We start from the raw sequence: 19043 nt of genomic DNA on the forward strand, positions 1-19043 counted from the left end.
GCTGGTTTGGCTCAGTGAATAGAGTGTCAGCTTGTGGACTGAAGAGACCCGGGTTCAATTCCAGTCAAGGGCGCATACCGTGGTTGCATGCTTAATCCCCAGCCCTGGTTGAGACGCCTTCAGAGGCAACAAATCAATATGCCTCTCTCACATCAATGTTTCTTTCTCTGTGTTTCATCCTCTCCCTTCCACTCTCTCTAAAAATCAATGGGAAAATATCCTCTGATAAGGATTAACAACAACAACAAAAGATGTTGCAAAGGATTTGGAGAAAAGGGAACCTTCATACACTGTTGGTAGGAGTGTAAATTGGTACAAACACTATGGAAAACAATATGGAGATTTCCCCTAAAATTAAAGATAGAACTATCATATGATTCAGCTATTTCACTCTGGGTATTTATCCAAAGAATATGATAACACTTATTTGATAGCACTATTATGATAATATTAATTCCCAAATTCATTGTAGATTATTTACAATAACCAAGATATGGAAACAACCTGTGTCAATTGATGGATGAATGGATAAAGAATGTGAGATAGATGATAGATAGATAGATAGATAGATAGATAGATATAATATTACTCTGTCACAAAAAAAGAATGAAATCTTGCTAATGCAGCAAAATGGATGGACAGCAAGGATATTATGCTAAGTGAAATAAGTCAGATGGAGAAAGACAAATATATGATTTCTTTATTCACACGTGGAATTAAAAAAAAATAATTCTAGATACAGAGGACAAATTGGTGGTTACCAGAGAGAAAGACTTTGCAGGAGAGTGAAATGTGTAAAGGGGTCAATGATATGGTGTTGGATGGTGACTAAACTTTTGCTGATGATCATTTGTATAGTATACAGATGTCTAATGATAATATTGTACACCTAAAACTTATATTGTATTTCAACTTTACTTCAATTTAAAAAAAATATATTCAGCCCAGCCAGTGCAAACTCTCCTCTACTTAAACTCTCCTCCTCAGCCTGGGTCTGAATTCAATGTGCAGATCATCAGTGAGGAAAGGACCCCTCACTGTTTCTCTCTCTTCTCACTTCACTTCTCTCTGTTGGGTTATTCCAGAGACAGAGTGAAAGGAGGGCTCATGGAGAAGAGATAAGGAACAGCTCTTACATGGCTGGTTCAGTTGTAACCCAGCAGAATTTGCTCCCTGGGTGTAACAGATTCCAATTGAAGCTCTTCCTTTTGTAGGTGCTTCTGTGGGTTCTTCAAAACTCACCCGAGCCGTTCTTTAGGCTCCTCACTTGGTTTTCTGGATGATCAGCGTCTCTAGCTGGCCACTTGACAGTCTTACGCATCTTCTATATACTAAGTAGCAGTACCGGTCTTCTGAGGCCACCGGCACAGCCAGCTCTCTCCAAAAGGCTTTACCTGCCAAGCTAAGGGCATGCATACACCTGACCGGCCATGCCTGCTCAGCCCTATGTCTGCACACACTGTCACCAAAGCACACTTAGCCATAGCCTTTCAACTTTTGACTTCTTCAACTGTGGATTAAGTGCCAAGCACCTGTGTTCCCCAGATTGCAAGAAACTTGTCAAACCCCCCATGTTTCTGTTTTTCTGAAATACCCCCTCACTTGGTTTGGATGAGAAAAGGCACCCCTTGTGGTGAAAAGACCTTTCAGTGCTCTGGCAAATCTCTCTATATAAGTTCTTCTCACTCTAACCTTTCACCCTCTAAGAGATTTCGTGGCCTTTGTCTAGACCGTGGTCAGCAAACTGCGGCTCTCAAGCCACATGCGGCTCTTTGGCCCATACTGAAGGGCTCTTCCACAAAATACCACAGCCTAGATGAGTCTATTTTGAAGAAGTGGCATTAGAAGAAGTTTAAGTTAAAAAAATTTGGCTCTCAAAAGAAATTTCAATCGCTGCACTGTTGATATTTGGCTCTGATGACTAATGAGTTTGTCGACCACTGTCTAGACAGTCTAAAGCTGGTTATGAATTCAAAGTCCTCATCTACTTGGGCAATCACAAACACCAGTTACATTATTCTTTGCATTCAGCCTTTGATACTGGGACTGTCTGAAAAGTTTCCTTTCCAGTGCTATTTTATAAGGAGAAGGAGGAACAGACTTTAACAATGGAGAGAAAGGCAAGAAGACAGACTCTATAACAGCTATAGGTATCTCTTTTTCATCAAAGTATTTATAGAAGTAATTTTAAACTAAACTAGATTCTATGACAATTTTGTCTTCCAAGAATTTCAGTGTCAGTGGCTCCATAGAATAAAAATTGTCTTCTCAATATAAGTGGGAGAGAAAAACACAATGTTGAAAGCCAGAAAACACCTGCATTTATTCTTTTAACTACTAGTGTCCAAAGTATAAATGATCTCATCTATTATATTTCATTACTAATACCTGAAAATTAATGCATTTCATTATGATATAATTAACAAAACATGGCATTTAAATAGAATTTACATTCTCTGAGCATTTTAAATGGTTCAGTAGATGATTAATGTTTAATTTATAATTAATATATTTTTATTCCTTTTTTGTTATTAAACCTTGAAATAGTTGTAGTAATAATTAATGAGTGCAGCTACAGATTGCTCTAAAAAGAGTCAAAACTTTAAAATATATGTTCTGAATAACCTGTGGCGATCTTAAATATGAGACCTATAAATCCCAAATCAAAATCTAAGTGAAATACCTAGAAATTGGTTTTTCCCCATTCTTGTATACTTTTTTTAGAAAGCTATTAAAGCTGGGTAGAAATTAAAAACCTCCTTAAAATCACAGCTATTAAAAACCAAGGTTTTTTCCTATTATAAATTCATAAACGTTACTGCCATATATTATTTTTCTATTGGATTATATAGGCTCTTTAATTATGGACGTTTGGATTAGGTTCTGAAAGTATTTTTTTCTCTCCTTTGCAGTTGGTTGGTTTTGTGTATGCCTGTTATGTGATCAGTATTTTCATGGAAGAAGAGGATACCTGTAAGTATTGATACGTCTCCCTGTAGGTTGATTTTGGATGAGATATAGCTCCCAAAACTAATCATTCCAGGGCTATGAAATCATTCCCATTTAGAATTGAAAATGACTGAATTCACCATCGTAAAGTTACAATCAAGCATATATAAGCCAAGCACTCAAATCAGGTGGCACTGAGTATTGAAACTCTCAACCCAAGCTGTATTGGAAGCTTCCCAGAGACACAGAAGCCTACAGATGGCTGTCACATCATGTCTTTTCATCAGAGACCTAAATAGTATGCTTAGGAAATTCAGGGTTGCTTTATCCATCACCGCTGTACATTTGTTGGCTGCAGAATTTTGAAATCTGACTAATAGCAGTGACATCAATACAATAATACTCATTATAGCAAGCTCTATATGTATATACACCATATAAAATGCTCTGAGAAAACTAAAGATGACAACCTTCTAGGCAAAACGTAAAAAAAAAGGGGGGGCGGGGGGAGAGCTGCTGAAAAAGCTAAGCAATCACATTTTAGCAGGAACACACACACAAAAAAAAAAAAAAAGAAAGAAAAATCCTATATAACCTGAAAAGTAATATAGGCAGATATTTTGCAACATAGGTCAACCACTGGCATTTCTTAAACACCTACCTGCTATGTATAAGGCACTTCTTGGCACAACTCAGACATGGGCTCACATAATACCAAAGGAAATTTTAATTTATTTAAAACTAGTAATTATTACACATACCAGATATTTGGCTATATCATTGCAGTTACTGTCTGGCTTGTAAAGTTGACTCTTTAACAAAATGAGGGTAAGTTTCTAGCTAGCCATATAACTTTCTAGAACACAACTCCAAAGGAGTCTGATGAATACTCCCCACCAAACAGAGGTAGTGCATGATACATAAACTGGAAACCAGTTGGCAATAAGCTCTCACCTCAATTTATTTGACCAAGTGGAATAAATATTAGACCCTGGGAAGAAACCCATCAGGCAGTGAAAACATGCAAACAAACTGCATCTTATCTGTTATGCTTGCCTTGGGGTATTTTTTATGCTGGATGAGCCAGCAAGTTTCTGACATTTCGAAAGTGCAACTGTAATGGCAACACTTCCCACTATGAGGTTGAACGTCAAAAAGTCGACCCTTGGGAGTTCCATTAGTAGTTAATTCTACAGTCTGACAATGGTAACGTATAAGAAGTCAGCCAAAACACAACTGGATGAGTATGAACAGTTTTAACTGCAATTGGGATCCAAAAAAAATGATTAGAATTAGGGATGAATAAATACTTCAGAAATTGAAACACTGAATGATAAATCTCAATTAAATCCCAGGTGATACTTTTGAGTAGGTATTGAAAGAACTTTCTTTCTCTTCTTCTCACTGAATTGGTTGGAGGCTCTCAAACAATTCGAATGTTCTGTCCTGCCTTTTTGAGTGTGAAAGGGCAGAATAATCTAGTCTTTATTATCTAGAATAAATATAGAAAGGACTTTTCTTTGAGGCCTGTGATTTTTTTTAAGTAAACCCGGAAAATGCAAAATGGCATGGATAATAAAAGGTTCATCTAAATTGAGTAAACGTTTTTTTTGACTTTCTGTCGGCCTTCTGGTAGAGAATTAATGTGAGTGTATATAGATTGTATGATGCTGGCAGATATTATAGTTCCATCGACTTTGGTGTCTTTAATTAGCTTAAGTTTCTCTATAGAAATCTCTGAATCAGCTATTTTAATACCCATCAAACTGGGATTGAAGCAGCTGCTGGCAGCCTTTTCCATTAACAGTTTAATTCTGGTGTTTGTTATTGGGGCCATGCATTAAGTTACCGAGAGACATCTGGATATAGTAGTTGTGTTGCCATCAATTCAAATAATACTTAGAGTCAGAAACTGAGTCTTGTGTGCTCAAAACAAAGTAAATATGCCCTCGACCAACCTGACATGATAATCTGCTGGAAGAGAGATGACAGTGAAAAGCAATCACAAACCTTTTAGTCTGATCGTTCTCAAGCAAGGGTAATTTTATATTCTTTTTATTGATAGAAGTAGGAATCAAAAGTGCACTTGTAATTGAATTGCCCAGAGTCTCCAGAAGGCAGATGTGAGCAAAAAGAAATCTATGAAACCAATTGCAATGATCTCATAGACTAGTACAATTTGTGCCAACACTTAGCTTTTAGGTGCAATAATGAACTGCCCTTTGGATATGACCTTACCAGCCCACATCTAAGAAGACGTGTCTTTTGAATTGTTTTTCCAAACGTAAAACATAAAATAAGAAAACAATCCTGCTAGCTTTCCAATTTGTCTAAGTACACTTCTGGAAAGCTTATTCTGAAAGGTAACTGCAAATATATAATGTAATGTCACAGTATTTTGGCAGACAATATATTATTTATCATTTCCTATTCCAACTAATGAAAATCTCTGCATTATTCAGAATGCAAAGTTAAGCCTTGCTCTTGGACTGAAAGCTGTCAGCCAGCCTGAAAATTAATAACAGCTATCTGCTTTTCTCCTCTGCACTGCTAAGTGCTTCTATGGGACTAACATTTCAGTGATGGACATTTCTGAAAGGTCCTAAATGCCTGAGGAAACATTTATTTCCAGCCACCCATCTTCTTAGTTACTTCTCGGCTTCTTTTGCTATTTCCCACAAAGACCATGATAGCAGGTCAAAGAGAAGAAGAGCTCACCAAAGGAAGAGTGCTGATGAGTGGGGTCAATACTTTCTATCATTCATTTTCATGAAAAATCTACTTATATATCTTTTTTTATTTCTTTTTAAAATATCTATCAATCTCCATGTATACTTTTTTGAAGCCAGGATATTTAGAATGTGTAATCACAAAAACCTGTCAACATCTTGTTTGTGAATCATCTACGGTACTGCTGAAAATGAACTTGTGGGCTTGATCTATCTTGTCAAATTTACTAAAAAGAATGTTTTCATTCAGGAAGATGTGGAGGTGAGGTAAAAGATGCTGAAAAGGGTATTAATTTGTGCAGTTATAAATATTGCCAGGCTATTTCAGAGGGTCTATTGCTAGCATGACTCCTTCTATGCCAACTTGCCAATTACAACTCGAACATCTGTTTGGACTCATAAAGGCCAGTCTGGGTTTTAGATATTGAATGGTGGAAGAAAAGTATATTGAAAACCCTACCAGTTTTAAAAAGAAAATGAACCCCCACATGTGGGTTCAATATTTTGCATTGCATAGCTCAAAGTAGCTCTCTTTGTGCAGTAATCTGACCCTTTCTATTCTACTTTTTGGGAATTTTTCAGTGGAAGGAAGCATGACTATTGGAAAAATATTCCATATCTCTACTGCTCTGTGAGGCTTCCTGCAGACTAGTATTCATGTGTTTTCCTCTTTACCCATAAGTTCCTTTTAAAAGAATAAGGTGATATTACCATAGCAATGATGTGAATTAGGAATAAAAATAATCCCTATGTCCTCCTAAAAATTTAGCTTTGTAAAGGATGGAGAAGACAGAGAGCAGCAGAGTAACCCTGGCTGGAGGGGGAGGAGAGAAAGCAACAAAGGGCTGGATGATCCTCAGAATAGAAAATGGGTTGGTTGTCTTGTGAGCCTTGAAATATTTGCATATTTAAGGGTGGAGGAACAGAAGAATTTTCTGAGTCAAAAATGGAGAAAGGCATGAGATACTGTAAGATAAGCTTGATACTGTTGTCATAGTCACATTTCAAGAGTCATGGTATTTGTGCAATAAACCATTGAAAATCTCCTGGTTCTCAGAGAGTATTTCTTTTAGTAACCACATGGTGAGTTTCATGTAACTATACTCACCACAGTTCAGATATAGAACCTGTAACATTTCTCCTAATTTGCCAAGATGACTACCAAATAGCTACAAAAGTATTAGCAATTAGAATAGATCTGTGAGGGCAGGATCTTTACTTTGTTCCCTGGTAGAACCATAGAGCCTGGAAAAATGCTTAACATCCAATTAGGAAATGTTTGTTGGGTAAATATGTTAAATGTATTCTCTTGGCCTAGCAACTTATTTTTCAAAATGTATTTCAAGAACCCGAGATTTTCAAATCTAACGAAATGACTATGTCTTGTGTTTAGAATTTACTGAGATGCCTGAGGCATTTACAAATATTTATGTTTGGCAAATAGAAGTCCTGTATCTCTTAAACATACCGTATTTTTCGGACCATAAGACGCACTTTTTTTCCCCCAGAAGTGGGGGGAAAAAGTCCCTGCATCTTATGGTCCAAATATAGCCTACATATATACTTTAAAAAAAAAAGATTTTTTATTTGCCCGGCTCTGTGTGGTCTCTGTGTGCTTGCCCGGCTCTAAAATGGTTCTAAATGCTGCTGTTTACTTTACAGGGTTGATTACATGTGTTTATGACTGTGATGTTGGGTTTTAATGCACATAAAATATTTTAGGACACTATTTGTTTCAGAATCTTTTTTTCTTCATTTCCCTTCTCTAAAAACTGGTGCATCTTATGGTCCGGAGCGTCTTATGGTCCGAAAAATACGGTAAATGGATAGGAATTTTGTAATTTAGAATGTCAAGATATAGGAAAATGAATTAAACCTCCACTATACCACATCAGAGCAAGAGCCTGTCAATTCCTGGACAAGACATCTCAGAGGGATCAGGATTTGGAAACTAGGTGCATTCACAGAGTGAATCCCAGTGCAAAATATGGCCAATATTTCCCATTGTCAAAGAGTCAGGCCTGACAGGGTGGTGATTTTGGCCAGCTCACACAAGGGAAAGTTGAGCAGCACAGAATAGGATCCTAGCTACAATGTTATGATTCAGAGATAGACTTCCAGTCCTTTGATAGGTTATCAAGACAGTTTCTCAAGAATAATATTATAAACACCCAAATACCCAAAACAGTGAACACATGGGGATTTCCACAGGGGCAAGACAGAGAGCCCCTTTTCTAGAACCAGCTCCAAAGTCAGCTCTGTACTCACAGTGAAAGGGAGCCTAGACGAATGCCTATCTCACTGACCAGAGACTATCTACAGCCATACTTTTCTACTCTCCTCACTTCCTCATCTCCAACCACATCTGTTTTTTCTAAGTCTATGCTTCTTTTCTACACCTCCTCACACCACGCTCTTTCAGGCAGTCTGGTTCCTGCTGTTGACTCACTAACGTGATACATCTTTCAGATCTCAGCTTGACTCTCTCCCAATTTGACCACTTTCCTCCTCAGGCTAGATGAGGGCCTCTGTGATATATTACACGCTTTCATTGCACACTGCACTTGGGGACATTTCACACAATTGTAATTTTTACATCACGATATCCCCAAGGCGTAGCCCATTTCCTGACACAATGGGCACTCTATACAATAGATTAAAAGAAACTGTAGGTGGCCCTTGCTCTACCAGTAACTAACTCTGTGCCCATTTATAAGTCATAGCACCTGTGATGGGATCCCATAGGCCTTCAGCTCAGTGGATACGGTCCCTGGGATGTTATCTCAAACAAATGGACTGCGAAGGATTTCCACCGGTAAAGATGGGGGAGAAAGTTCTTCTTTCTCTATATTCTATCTCCATTTATGTGAATGGTCATGCCTCACACAAGCTAGAATCCTGGGCATATTTCTCAACTTCTCCCTCATCTAATCAGTCACCAAATGAGACAACTTCACCTCCCTTCCCAAGTCACTAACAGGTCCTATATGTTCTTTAACAGTCTTCCTGAGGGCACCTTCTTCTCCCCCCCTCCCGCCCCCCCCCCCAGCTCAGTAGGCCTAAACATGTCTCTGACCCTGCTTCACTTGTTTCTTCATTAACAGAGTGCCCCACTCTAGAGGATAGGGTTCATGTCTCAACCAAGCTAGTATCCCAGGACCTGATTCAGTATATGGAACAGCATAGGACATCAGTAGATGTTTATTCTACAAAACACATGGTAGGGAAAATGCTTCCATATATTTACATTATCTCTCGTCTATTGCCTCACACCTTATGAAAATTTAAATGTTCCATTCCCTGCACTGCACAAAAAATCTGATTAATTCATAGTAAAGAATAAATGGTTTGTGCACTTAAATTCCCTGAAAATGTTCATTGATTACAAACTGTGGCCTGCCTGTTTTGACAAAAAAAGGGGGGGGTGGGCAGTGATTTTCTGTTTCCACTTGAAACAGAGTGTTAGAAATGATTTAAATCACATGTGTCAAACACAAGGCCCGCGGGCCTTGCAATGTGGCCCGCACCGCGCTGTCATCACTGCACTCTGCTGCGTTTCCATCACAATGACAGTTTATGACTGTTCAGTAAACCATTCGGCCCGCGATTTAGGCTGGATTTTAGATTTTGGCACCTTCTCTGATTGAGTTCGACACCCCTAATTTAAATGAAGGTGGTCCTAACTCTACCAGTATCTAGCTCTGTGCCCATTTACAAATCATATCACCTGTTAGGGGAACCCAAAAGCACTCTCAAACTCAGCGGATGAGGTCCCTGTGGCTGGTAGGTTATCTCAAAGTACAACTGAGTGCCTCCCATTTTCTTCTTCGTTCATTTACAAATGGTATATGGTAGCAGCTGTTTCAACACATCCTGACCTCTCTGCCTTGCCTCAGCCCTCTGCACAGTGGCCTACCTGGCTCTCTCTAGCCCCTGCTTCAGACAGAGGGGAGCTCTGTTATCACTGTGACCAAGGGCCCCACGCTGCGATCCAGGTCTTTCGATGGAGAAGGAAGAATGAAGGATCTGCCATCCAGATGGTACAGAATGGAAGATTCGGGATTTGGGGACCAGATGTGATTACGAGGGAGCAACACATTTAAAAATCCACAGCCTCACAGCCCCCGAAATGCACAGTAAGGAAACATGTGCTGTGAGGATTTTATGTGGACCCTGCGCGATGGTTTCACTCTGGGTTATTAGTGGGAAGATTTAGGAGCCCAGCAGGCAGAGCAGCTGACAGGGTTCTGCCAAACTCCCCTGTGTTTCCATTTTAATTCTAAATTCAATACCTTTATCCCAACCGCCCCCCCCCCCCTTCCTATCTCAGTCCTCCCACTGGGCTAGTTCTGCCAGCCCCACAGCAGGTACATTAGCATCTCATCCTCTACATCTGTCTCTGTGCTGCCCACTGATGTGGAGAGAAGCATGCGCCTGCATCCGCTAGCCCTGCGGCAACTTCACACTGTGACTTGTAAGCTGGCCACCCTGCCCTTCCAACCTCTCTCCTGGTCCTCGTCAGCGCCTCCTCCAGTTCCCTTAAAACTGCAGCCTTCCTCTTTAAACCCAGGAGCTGAAGGCCTGAGGCCTTGATTTCCTTCAGAAAGCAGGATGTCCTCTCTCCAGATGGGCTCAGTGAGGCAGGAGGACTACGCCCAGTAGCTCCCTTACAACTCTGGGGAAAGGTGAGCGGCTCTGCCAGTCTTGTAGGAACCAGCACCTCTGCAGCCCCATCTAGTAGTGCAACCTGGAGGACAAGAGATCCACTCCCTCCCCCCAACTCTCTAGGAGACCTCCTCACTGCCCTGAGCCTCAGGTTTCTCTTATACCAAAGGTTATAGGCTCCCCTGGGGTTATACTGTGACCCCATAGTGATGGTCAGATACTGTTATCCCAATGTAGAATGTAAAAGAGCCTATTTAAAACAACAACAAACACTGCAGTCTTAGATTTTCCTAGCCTCATTTCAAAGACTTTGGAGACCCTACCCCCATTTTAGGGACATGAAGTGCAAAGTGGTGATGTAATTCTTGGTACCCTTTCCTCCTCCACCCTAAGGCTCTTCTGAAAGAAAATGAGTCCCAAGCCATTGGAACCACCTTCATTTATCCATTATTTTCTTTATTTTTCCTCGAGTAGGCCTTCATTCTGACATGTGGCTTTTGTGGCTTTCAATAGTTGTTCCATTCACTATTTAACTATTCTCTCTCTCTCTCTCTCTCTCTCTCTCTCTCCTCCCTCTCTCTCTCCTCTCTCTTCCCTCCTTTCCTTGTCCAGTTTCTCCCTTCCACTGGATCTTTTTTCTCACCTTATAGAGTCACATACTAAAAGAAATTACCCAGACTCCTCTGATATGCATTTACTTTCCCTGTCTCTCATGCTTCTTCCCTCCACATTCAGACTTTTCATTTTTGTTAAATAATTATCTTTATTTTTCCATTACTATTGACACACAATATTGTATTCATTTCAGGTGTAAATCATAGTGACTAGACATTCATATAACACACAAAGCGATCACCCTAAGTCTAGTACCCATCTGACACTAGGCATAATTACTACAATGCTAGAGACCTGATGCACGAATTCATGTGGAGGGAGGACCAGGGAAGATTGGCTGGCTGTGGGAGCACACTGACCACCAGGGGCAGTTCCTTCATTGAATGTCTACCCTCTGGTGGTCAGTGCATGTCATATAGCAACCAGTTATAACAGTTGAGTAGGCTTTTAGATAGATAGATAGATAGATAGATAGATAGATAGATAGATAGATAGATGAAAGAAAGAAGGAAGGAAGGAAGGAAGGAAGGAAGGAAGGAAGGAAGGAAGGAAGGAAGAAAGAAAGAAAGAAAGAAAGAAAGAAAGAAAGAAAGAAAGAAAGAAAGAAAGAAAGAAAGAAAGATTATTGTCTATAGTCCCTAGTCTGGACTTTACATCCACATAACTATGTTAATAACTATCAGTTTGTCTTCTTTATCCCATCACCTTTCTCTAAAGTAGTCCAGGCTTAGTGTTCACTTTCTCACCTCTCAATTACTGTCAGCCCGCTGCTGCCTGGCCTCCTGTCCTATATTATCACTGAAAATGCTCTCTCAGTGGCCAGCAATGACCTTCTAATTGTCAAAATCACTTAGATATTATCGAGCTTCATTATAATTGATGGCTTTGGTCACTGTTGATTGCTCCCTCTTTGAAAAAATTTCCTTCTGACTTTCCAGACAATCCCATCTTCTTGAGTTTTTCCAGGCAAACCCATTTCTTGAATATCATTTATTTTTATCAATTAAAAATTACTTCTAATATGCTGGTGCAAACTAAGCAGATTTCTGATGCAACTACAGGTAACAAATTTTGAATACTCACCCTGGCTACTTTTGAAGTGTTGATTTATCATTACTAGTAAGTCCTTAAAATGTGAACTGCTCTCCTTAGTATATAGCTTATACTCACGCTGTTACAATGAAGCATTTTTAGTGAAATGAGACAATAAAACAGAAGTATTTTAAAATAAGACCAGTCATTAAAATGGGTGTTTAGCCCTTTTAGATAACAGAATAGTGCATCAGAATAGTGCATAACATTCTCTCTCTCTCTTTCTCTCTCTCTCTCTCTCTCTCTCTCTCTCTCTCTCTCTATATATATATATATATATATATATATATATATATATATATAATCAATCTTACAAAACATAAAGAATCTGTTTCTCTACAATAACAAACAAACAAAGGCTATAAGAGTGGCTGTATATACAAAACACCGAGAGATTGCTTCTCTTGCAAACAGTTCCTGATCAGACAGAGAGACAAGACAGAGAGAAGGGCATGGGGCAGGGGGGAGTGTGCTGCATTCAGAAGGTGGGGGAGGTCTTCTCCCAACATAAATCTACAGGCAGGAGTTGGATTCGTGCATGCAGAGGAGAGACTGGGGTCAAAGGCGTGTGCTGGTGCTGGCTATATTTGGGTGGTAGGGTCCCTAGAGCCTCTGTCTGCCTGACCCAGTCCCTTAGTCACTTGTTCTTCAGGCTTCAGCACAGAGGGGGATTCTGGGTGGGGACCTGGGCCAGCTGGGACAACTGGCCAGAGAGGAAGGGAGGAATTGCTCCCTGGAGTCAGCTGTGAAAAATTGAAGCCTGCTTGGTGTGCCCATCCTCTTGCCTCTGGCTGGCCTGGTCCATCCTGCCACCCTCCCTACCTCATTTACCCCACCCAGAGGCCCACTGGGACCCAAGAAGAATATATGGAATACTCATTTTCATGTACTTTATAGTAAGTGCTTTCTAAACCAAGAGAAAAAGTTAATTTTGTGTTCTTCCTGGAAACAATATTTGAAACTGGAATCTAAGTGATGTATGTGGGAGTATTCACATAATTTGAATGCCAAATGAAGTTAGGAGAAGTAAAAGCATATTTCTCTCCTCCTAACTTATATGATGTACAAGGTAAAATCATTCTAAATTATACCTAATAGCCTTTCAGTTTTGTCCATATTTTTTTCTTCATGGAGGGAAACAAGATCTCTCTCTCTCTCTCTCTCTCTCTCTCTCTCTCTCTCTCTCTCTCTCTCTCTCTCTCTCTCTCTCTTTTTGATTGTAAGAACAGAGAGTCTACATTAGAGATCAAGGTGTATCCCAAATACAGTTTTCTTTGCTACATACAGTTCAATCAATTGCAAAACTTACCAGGCTTTCCAGTCCTTATTCATTAAATACTACCTTCACAAATTGTATGATAGCTACGTACTGGCCTGTGTCAGAGCCTAGGCAGCTATTTGCTAAACCCATTTGTTCATTCTTCTCCCAGCAGATCCCTACAGTTAGGTATCCCCAAGAAAACTGAATCCTAGAACACAGACAGGAGCAGAAGAGATGTGCCCACTACCAGGCCTAAATAACATCCCCATGTGGTTCTCATGTTCTTCCCCTTTCTACCTGGTGGATACAGACAAGCACAGAAGCTTTGGTAGCAATGTGTTGAAAACGGTCAAACTGCAGTAGTGAAGGGGCTTGGGTCCCTGAGCCATTGTTTGGAGGAGAGTTGACCACATGACTAGGGAACGCAATGATAAGTGCTTCTGAGGTGCAAGGCGCTGAGGAACACCCAGGAGGGTATGCCAGGGCCTTTCTAGGGATGCTCCTACCACTCAAGTGGGTAGAGCATTTCAGGCATTTCACCAATGTTCCATTGCCTCCTGGGGGCCAGGAAAGCTCTTAGAGGAGATGGCACTGAAGCCAAGACAGAAAGGGATAAAAAGGAGCCTGTTAGGTGAGAGGCAGAAGGAAAGCATTCCTGAAAAAGAAACAGCCAGAGCATGGGGAATCACTTCCTGGAAGAAGCTTCCAGAAAAACACAAAGGCTTTGACTTCAGAAGCCCCTTCAGACTTGGTGCTCTGGATGGTCCAAAGGTACCCTGGAGATTCCTGACCTGTTGATTCGCACAAGAATAGTGAATGAAAAGGCAGGTGGCATCCGGGACTTAATTTTGAACCCTGTGTTCAGCAGGAAGGATACATGAGAATGAAGACAAGCATACCTTAAATATTTTGTTTTCTTTTCATTTTTTTTTATATTTGCTTCCTTTTCTATTCATTCACCTACATGTTGATTTGGACAAGTAAATTTAAATGTTTCTTTTTTTATGGAAGGGAAACGAAGACATAGTTATGAGTCCTAGAGTTGAAGTCAGGGTGTCTCACTGACTATGTTCTCCTCCTAATTGAGACAACAAAGATGAGACAGCAGGTGAAGGCCTGAGTTCCTTTAGGACTTTCACTGCATTTTCCCCATTTTCCTACATTTGAAAGAAATACTTTAATGATCAGTTTTCTGTTCCCTGTTTTGTTTTTGTTTTTGGTGTGTGTGTGTGTGTGTGTGTGTGTGTGTGTGTGTTTACTTTTTTTTTTTTTTCAAGAAAAAGCCATGCTTTTGTAAGATACTACATTTCAATGGGCTATTCTTTCTCCCAGCAAGCATTCCTGCCTGGTCGGTTTAGGAAGTGTCCCAATTTATTGCCTCTGGTGTCCAGTAAACTGGGAATTAGTGTCTGTCTTTGCCCCGAAGGCCATGTTATTTCAGAAAGTTACAGCTCTCTTAAAATTGTTCTCTAATAAAAGCAAGTGCCACTAATTCTAAGTAAAGTGAGCTTTCCAAATAAGACCCACTGTGAACAAATTTAAAAAAAAAAAAGAGAGAGAGAAAGAAACTTCAGTAACAGGAGTCCATCTTGAAAACTGTACATAGATGAATTTCCCAGGCATCACTGCCCATTTCTGATGTCCATGAAGGAAACTTTTCTGCACAGAAAATTCTATCTATAGCTGTTCAGTGTTTAAAATCACCATGCAACTTATTACAGTGACACATTTTTTTTAATCCTGTGTTTTCTGTATCTTTAAGTGCTATATAGACCCTTCAGTATTCCATTTAAAAATCTAATAAATTTTAATAATTGTTTCTCAGGGACTTCTTGTTTCTTTTTATTGTGGTAAAATATACCTGTCAAATTAATTTGACAATATACATGTCAAATTAACCATTTGAACACTTTTAAGAATGCCATGAAGTACACTCAGAATGCTGGGCAACCATCACCACTATCTATTTCCAGAAATTTTTCATTATCCCACACAGAAGCTTTGTACCCATAGATAATGACTTCTCATCTCCCTCTCCCCATCTCACCAGTCCCTGGTAACCTCTATGTATTTACCTGTTCTGGGGACCTCCTATAAATGGAATCACACAGTATTTGTCCTTCTGTGTCTGACTTATTTCACCTACCATCATGTTTCAAAGTTCATCTAAATTGTAGCATCTATCACAATTTCACTTCTTTATAAGGATGAATAATATTCCATTAAAGTTTTAGTAACTTTTTGATCTACATAAATTCAATAGTCTACATGTTCTCTTAAATATTATACAGCTTCAATAAAATTTTCCCATATCTTTCAACATAAAATCATGAGTGTAAATTAATTACCCAATTCAATTTTTGAATTGGTTTTACAGGCTGAATCTGCCAGGTCTAACATGATCCATCTGATTATGTTAAGAATCACAGAGATTTTACACACCAGGTAAACATAGATTATCCCAATTATTGTAAAATCCTAATTTGTACTTCATAAAAGTATTAAAATTGATGAATTGGCTTACTTTGTTCTCCCTATAGTCACTTCCCTCTTTTGGAAATGCATTTCTCCAATCAATAAGCATCTTAAACAATTTGAGGTTGCTGTGTGTTGAGGGATTTTTCAACTGGGAAGCAGAATCTAACTTACAAGGGGATTATGAATTTCCTTTACTTTAATCGATTTAACAGAGCTTTTTTTTAATAGTTGGTGGAACAAGAGGAAATCTCATTCCATGTGCTTCAAATGTGACTAGTTCAGCAGCCCACAACACCAGGACTCAGATGACATTAGATTTGAGTAGAAAGAAGAATTTATTCCTACTAAGAGTTTCTTTTTGGTTGCTTTTACACTTGCTAACTCTTTAAAACATTTTAATGTCTTCCAGTGTGCTCAAAGGCACTTGTCATCCTGTCTTTCAACACTCTGTTAGCATTCTATTTGCTTCTTTCTACCATATTGCCTCAGAATTCTGTATTCTTTCTATTCTAGGTAGGTTGCCAATGCATGTAAACATTTAAGCATTTGATTGGATTCTTCATTTCTCTCATAACTCCTCTTGTTCTGAAGTCAATGACCTGTCCTGATCCAAAAGTATTTATAGTCCAGCTCACTTTAAGCTTTAAACAAGCTTAATCAGGCCAATCTTTTGTTGATTTATTTATTAATTCATGCAAGAAGCAGTTGTTGAAAGACTTCTTTCTGTGTGTTAGACCACAAGGATACAAAAAATATAAGACTTGGTCCCTCTCCCCAGAGATTTTAACAATTCTAGTAAGTGGGCCAGGCATGTAAATAATTACATAAGAATGAAGTGCAGATAATGGCCCATACAAAGTGAATCAGATGCACAGAAAAAAATAAACAGAGGCTGTGTCTCAGGGCACCAAGCATGGTTCCTCAGAATGTGTGAAGAATATGGCATCACTAGAAAGAGAACAAAGAGAATGCATTTTAAATACTGGGGAAGGGAGGAATGTCGTCAAAAGAGCTTGGGAAAACCATGGGACATTCCGAGATCTGGGGGAAACCTGCATTACACTGGAAGTGATGAGGAGTCGAGTATATTCTGTTCACTACATGAATGGGAGGATCAGTCTTTCAGGGACCTTGGAGTCTTACAGCAGCAACTCCCAATCTTTAATATCTCGGCATTCACAATTATAAGGCACTCTGTGATTTTTTTAAAAATTACTTTTCTTACAGAAAGAACTGACTGGTCCAGAGGGCTAGCTAACCTAATCCTCGCCCAGTGAACACATACACATACACACACCCATAAACACATACACACACACACACACACACACACACACACACACACTCCTCCAAAGAATGAGAGAATCAATATCGTTTCACCTCTGAACCTACTCAGGTCACACCAGTTGGGATGCTTTACTAGATCATGTGAAGTCAATGAATGGATTTAATCTTGGGAAGAAAATGATCAGATTCTATTTTCTTTGGGCAGTCATTCACAGGATGAGGAAAGGATTTATAAAAGATATCTCAGAAGAAATGGCTTTTTTGTATGTTGATTGTACTAGGAAAGGAAAAAACCTAAAACAATAATAGAGGCCATAAAACAAAAATAGAAAATAATAGTCAGAGGGGAAATATCTAAAACTGTAGAAGTAGACAGTAAAAAAGGAGTTATAGATAGATTTCAAAGGCAACATGTTTGTCACTTTATTTATAGAGCAAAGTAAAACACTGGCTAGATTTAAGTAAGAATAATAAAGATATATTGGGGGAGGGATTAAATAACCAAGAAAAAATATATTACATAGGGAAGAAGTTATAAACTGTTTAGACAAATTTATAAAACTGTTTTTAGCCCTTACCTTTCTGAGCATAATTTTTCCTCTCAACCATTCCATTCTGCTTTATTAACCCCAAAGAGATTTTAGAAATTCATAATTCCATTATTTAAGTATTATCCACTCTTAGAAATGTTTAAGTGGGAAGAAACTGTCGGCACTGATTATGGGGAAATCTGACTCCATAAACCTGAACCCAGGAGAGGAACAAAATCTGGAAATGTAGCAAAGTAACAATGAAAAGGGAGTTTCAAAAATAGAAGCAAGAGTTGTACTCAGGATTTTTTTTAATCTTGTTTTCTCTAGAATAAAATGTTCTCCCTAATAAGCCCAGCAGAAGTGACTCTGAACAGACAGTAATTGAAAAATTACAAAACCTTTGAAAGGGCCTTCATTAAAGGCAAACTGTAGGTGACCACAGTAAGCAGCCATTCAATCCAATCACGGATGAAGACTAGCGGAAGGGTTAAGCATATATAGCCTGTAGGAAAATATAGCGCAGTGTGTATGGGTTTAAGAGAGCTGAATAACTTTAAAGAGAAGTAGAAAATGTCCTATTAAAGATGATTCAAGTAAAAATGAAGAAACAAACTTGCTACTACTTTCTTTCCAAATATGAGAAAACAAAAATTAAGATGTGTATGTGGGAGCCAGTATGTTACAGGCATCTGTATCAATGTGATATGACTCTTGCAAGTCAGAGGAGGAGAGAAGTCACAGTGGTAGCTGCTTATTAACAAAGCACTCTGTGGGGACACTATACTAGCCTGGTTCCCCAACATGAGCATCAAAGACAAAATGCTAAGGACAGTCCATGTGATCCTTACAGAATAACTAGAATAATGATATCACTGCATTTAAAGGAATAGCACCATAAACATTAGAGAAAACGTGTATAATGGAGATATAGTACCTATAAGAAATCCTAGGGAGAGATTTGAAAGACTAAGAAAAAGGGAAAGAGATTTCCCCCCTCAAGGTTTGTGCTATTGTGGGGGGGAAAGGAGTAGAGAATGAAAGCATTGCAGTCAAAGCTAAACAAAGGGTGATGAGACTGTCATGTATGCTCTCAGCCAGTTCATGAGTGTGCACTCAGGCTGGTCACATGAGAACTGGGTGGGTCATTTGCCCCAAAGGGGACCTACCTCATGAAATAACATCAGCCCTGAAGAAAGGGCAAGCCTTGATTCTACTTGACACTTAACCCCCCAAATTCTGCTCCCACTGAGCTTTATTTTCTTTCATGTGCTCATAGAAGGTCAAACTCCAGGCTTCAAAATGTGGTGCACTAATCAATTTCCCCTCCTCCAAAGTAGCTACTCTTCCCAAATCTCAGAAAATTAAACTAGACACAAATTCTCAAGGTTTCTCAAGGACAGACAGTCTTCTGGGAACTAGGGGGAAGAGAATGTT

The 19043-nt window shown here is 39.2% G+C and overlaps 1 protein-coding gene across 2 annotated transcripts in view; it reads left to right on the forward strand.

Moving 5' to 3' along the window:
• Positions 1-19043, forward strand: part of NKAIN3 (sodium/potassium transporting ATPase interacting 3) — a 405119-nt gene that overhangs the window by 376296 nt on the left and 9780 nt on the right. For both annotated transcript variants that reach the window (XM_036437007.2, XM_036437008.2), the window contains exon 5: positions 2913-2973. In XM_036437007.2, the coding sequence (XP_036292900.1) occupies positions 2913-2973 (61 nt within the window). The remainder of the gene's footprint in view (positions 1-2912; positions 2974-19043) is intronic.

The sequence above is a fragment of the Pipistrellus kuhlii genome, unplaced genomic scaffold (genome assembly GCF_014108245.1).
Source record: "Pipistrellus kuhlii isolate mPipKuh1 unplaced genomic scaffold, mPipKuh1.p scaffold_m20_p_14, whole genome shotgun sequence".
In the NCBI taxonomy this organism is placed as follows: Eukaryota; Metazoa; Chordata; class Mammalia; order Chiroptera; family Vespertilionidae; genus Pipistrellus; species Pipistrellus kuhlii.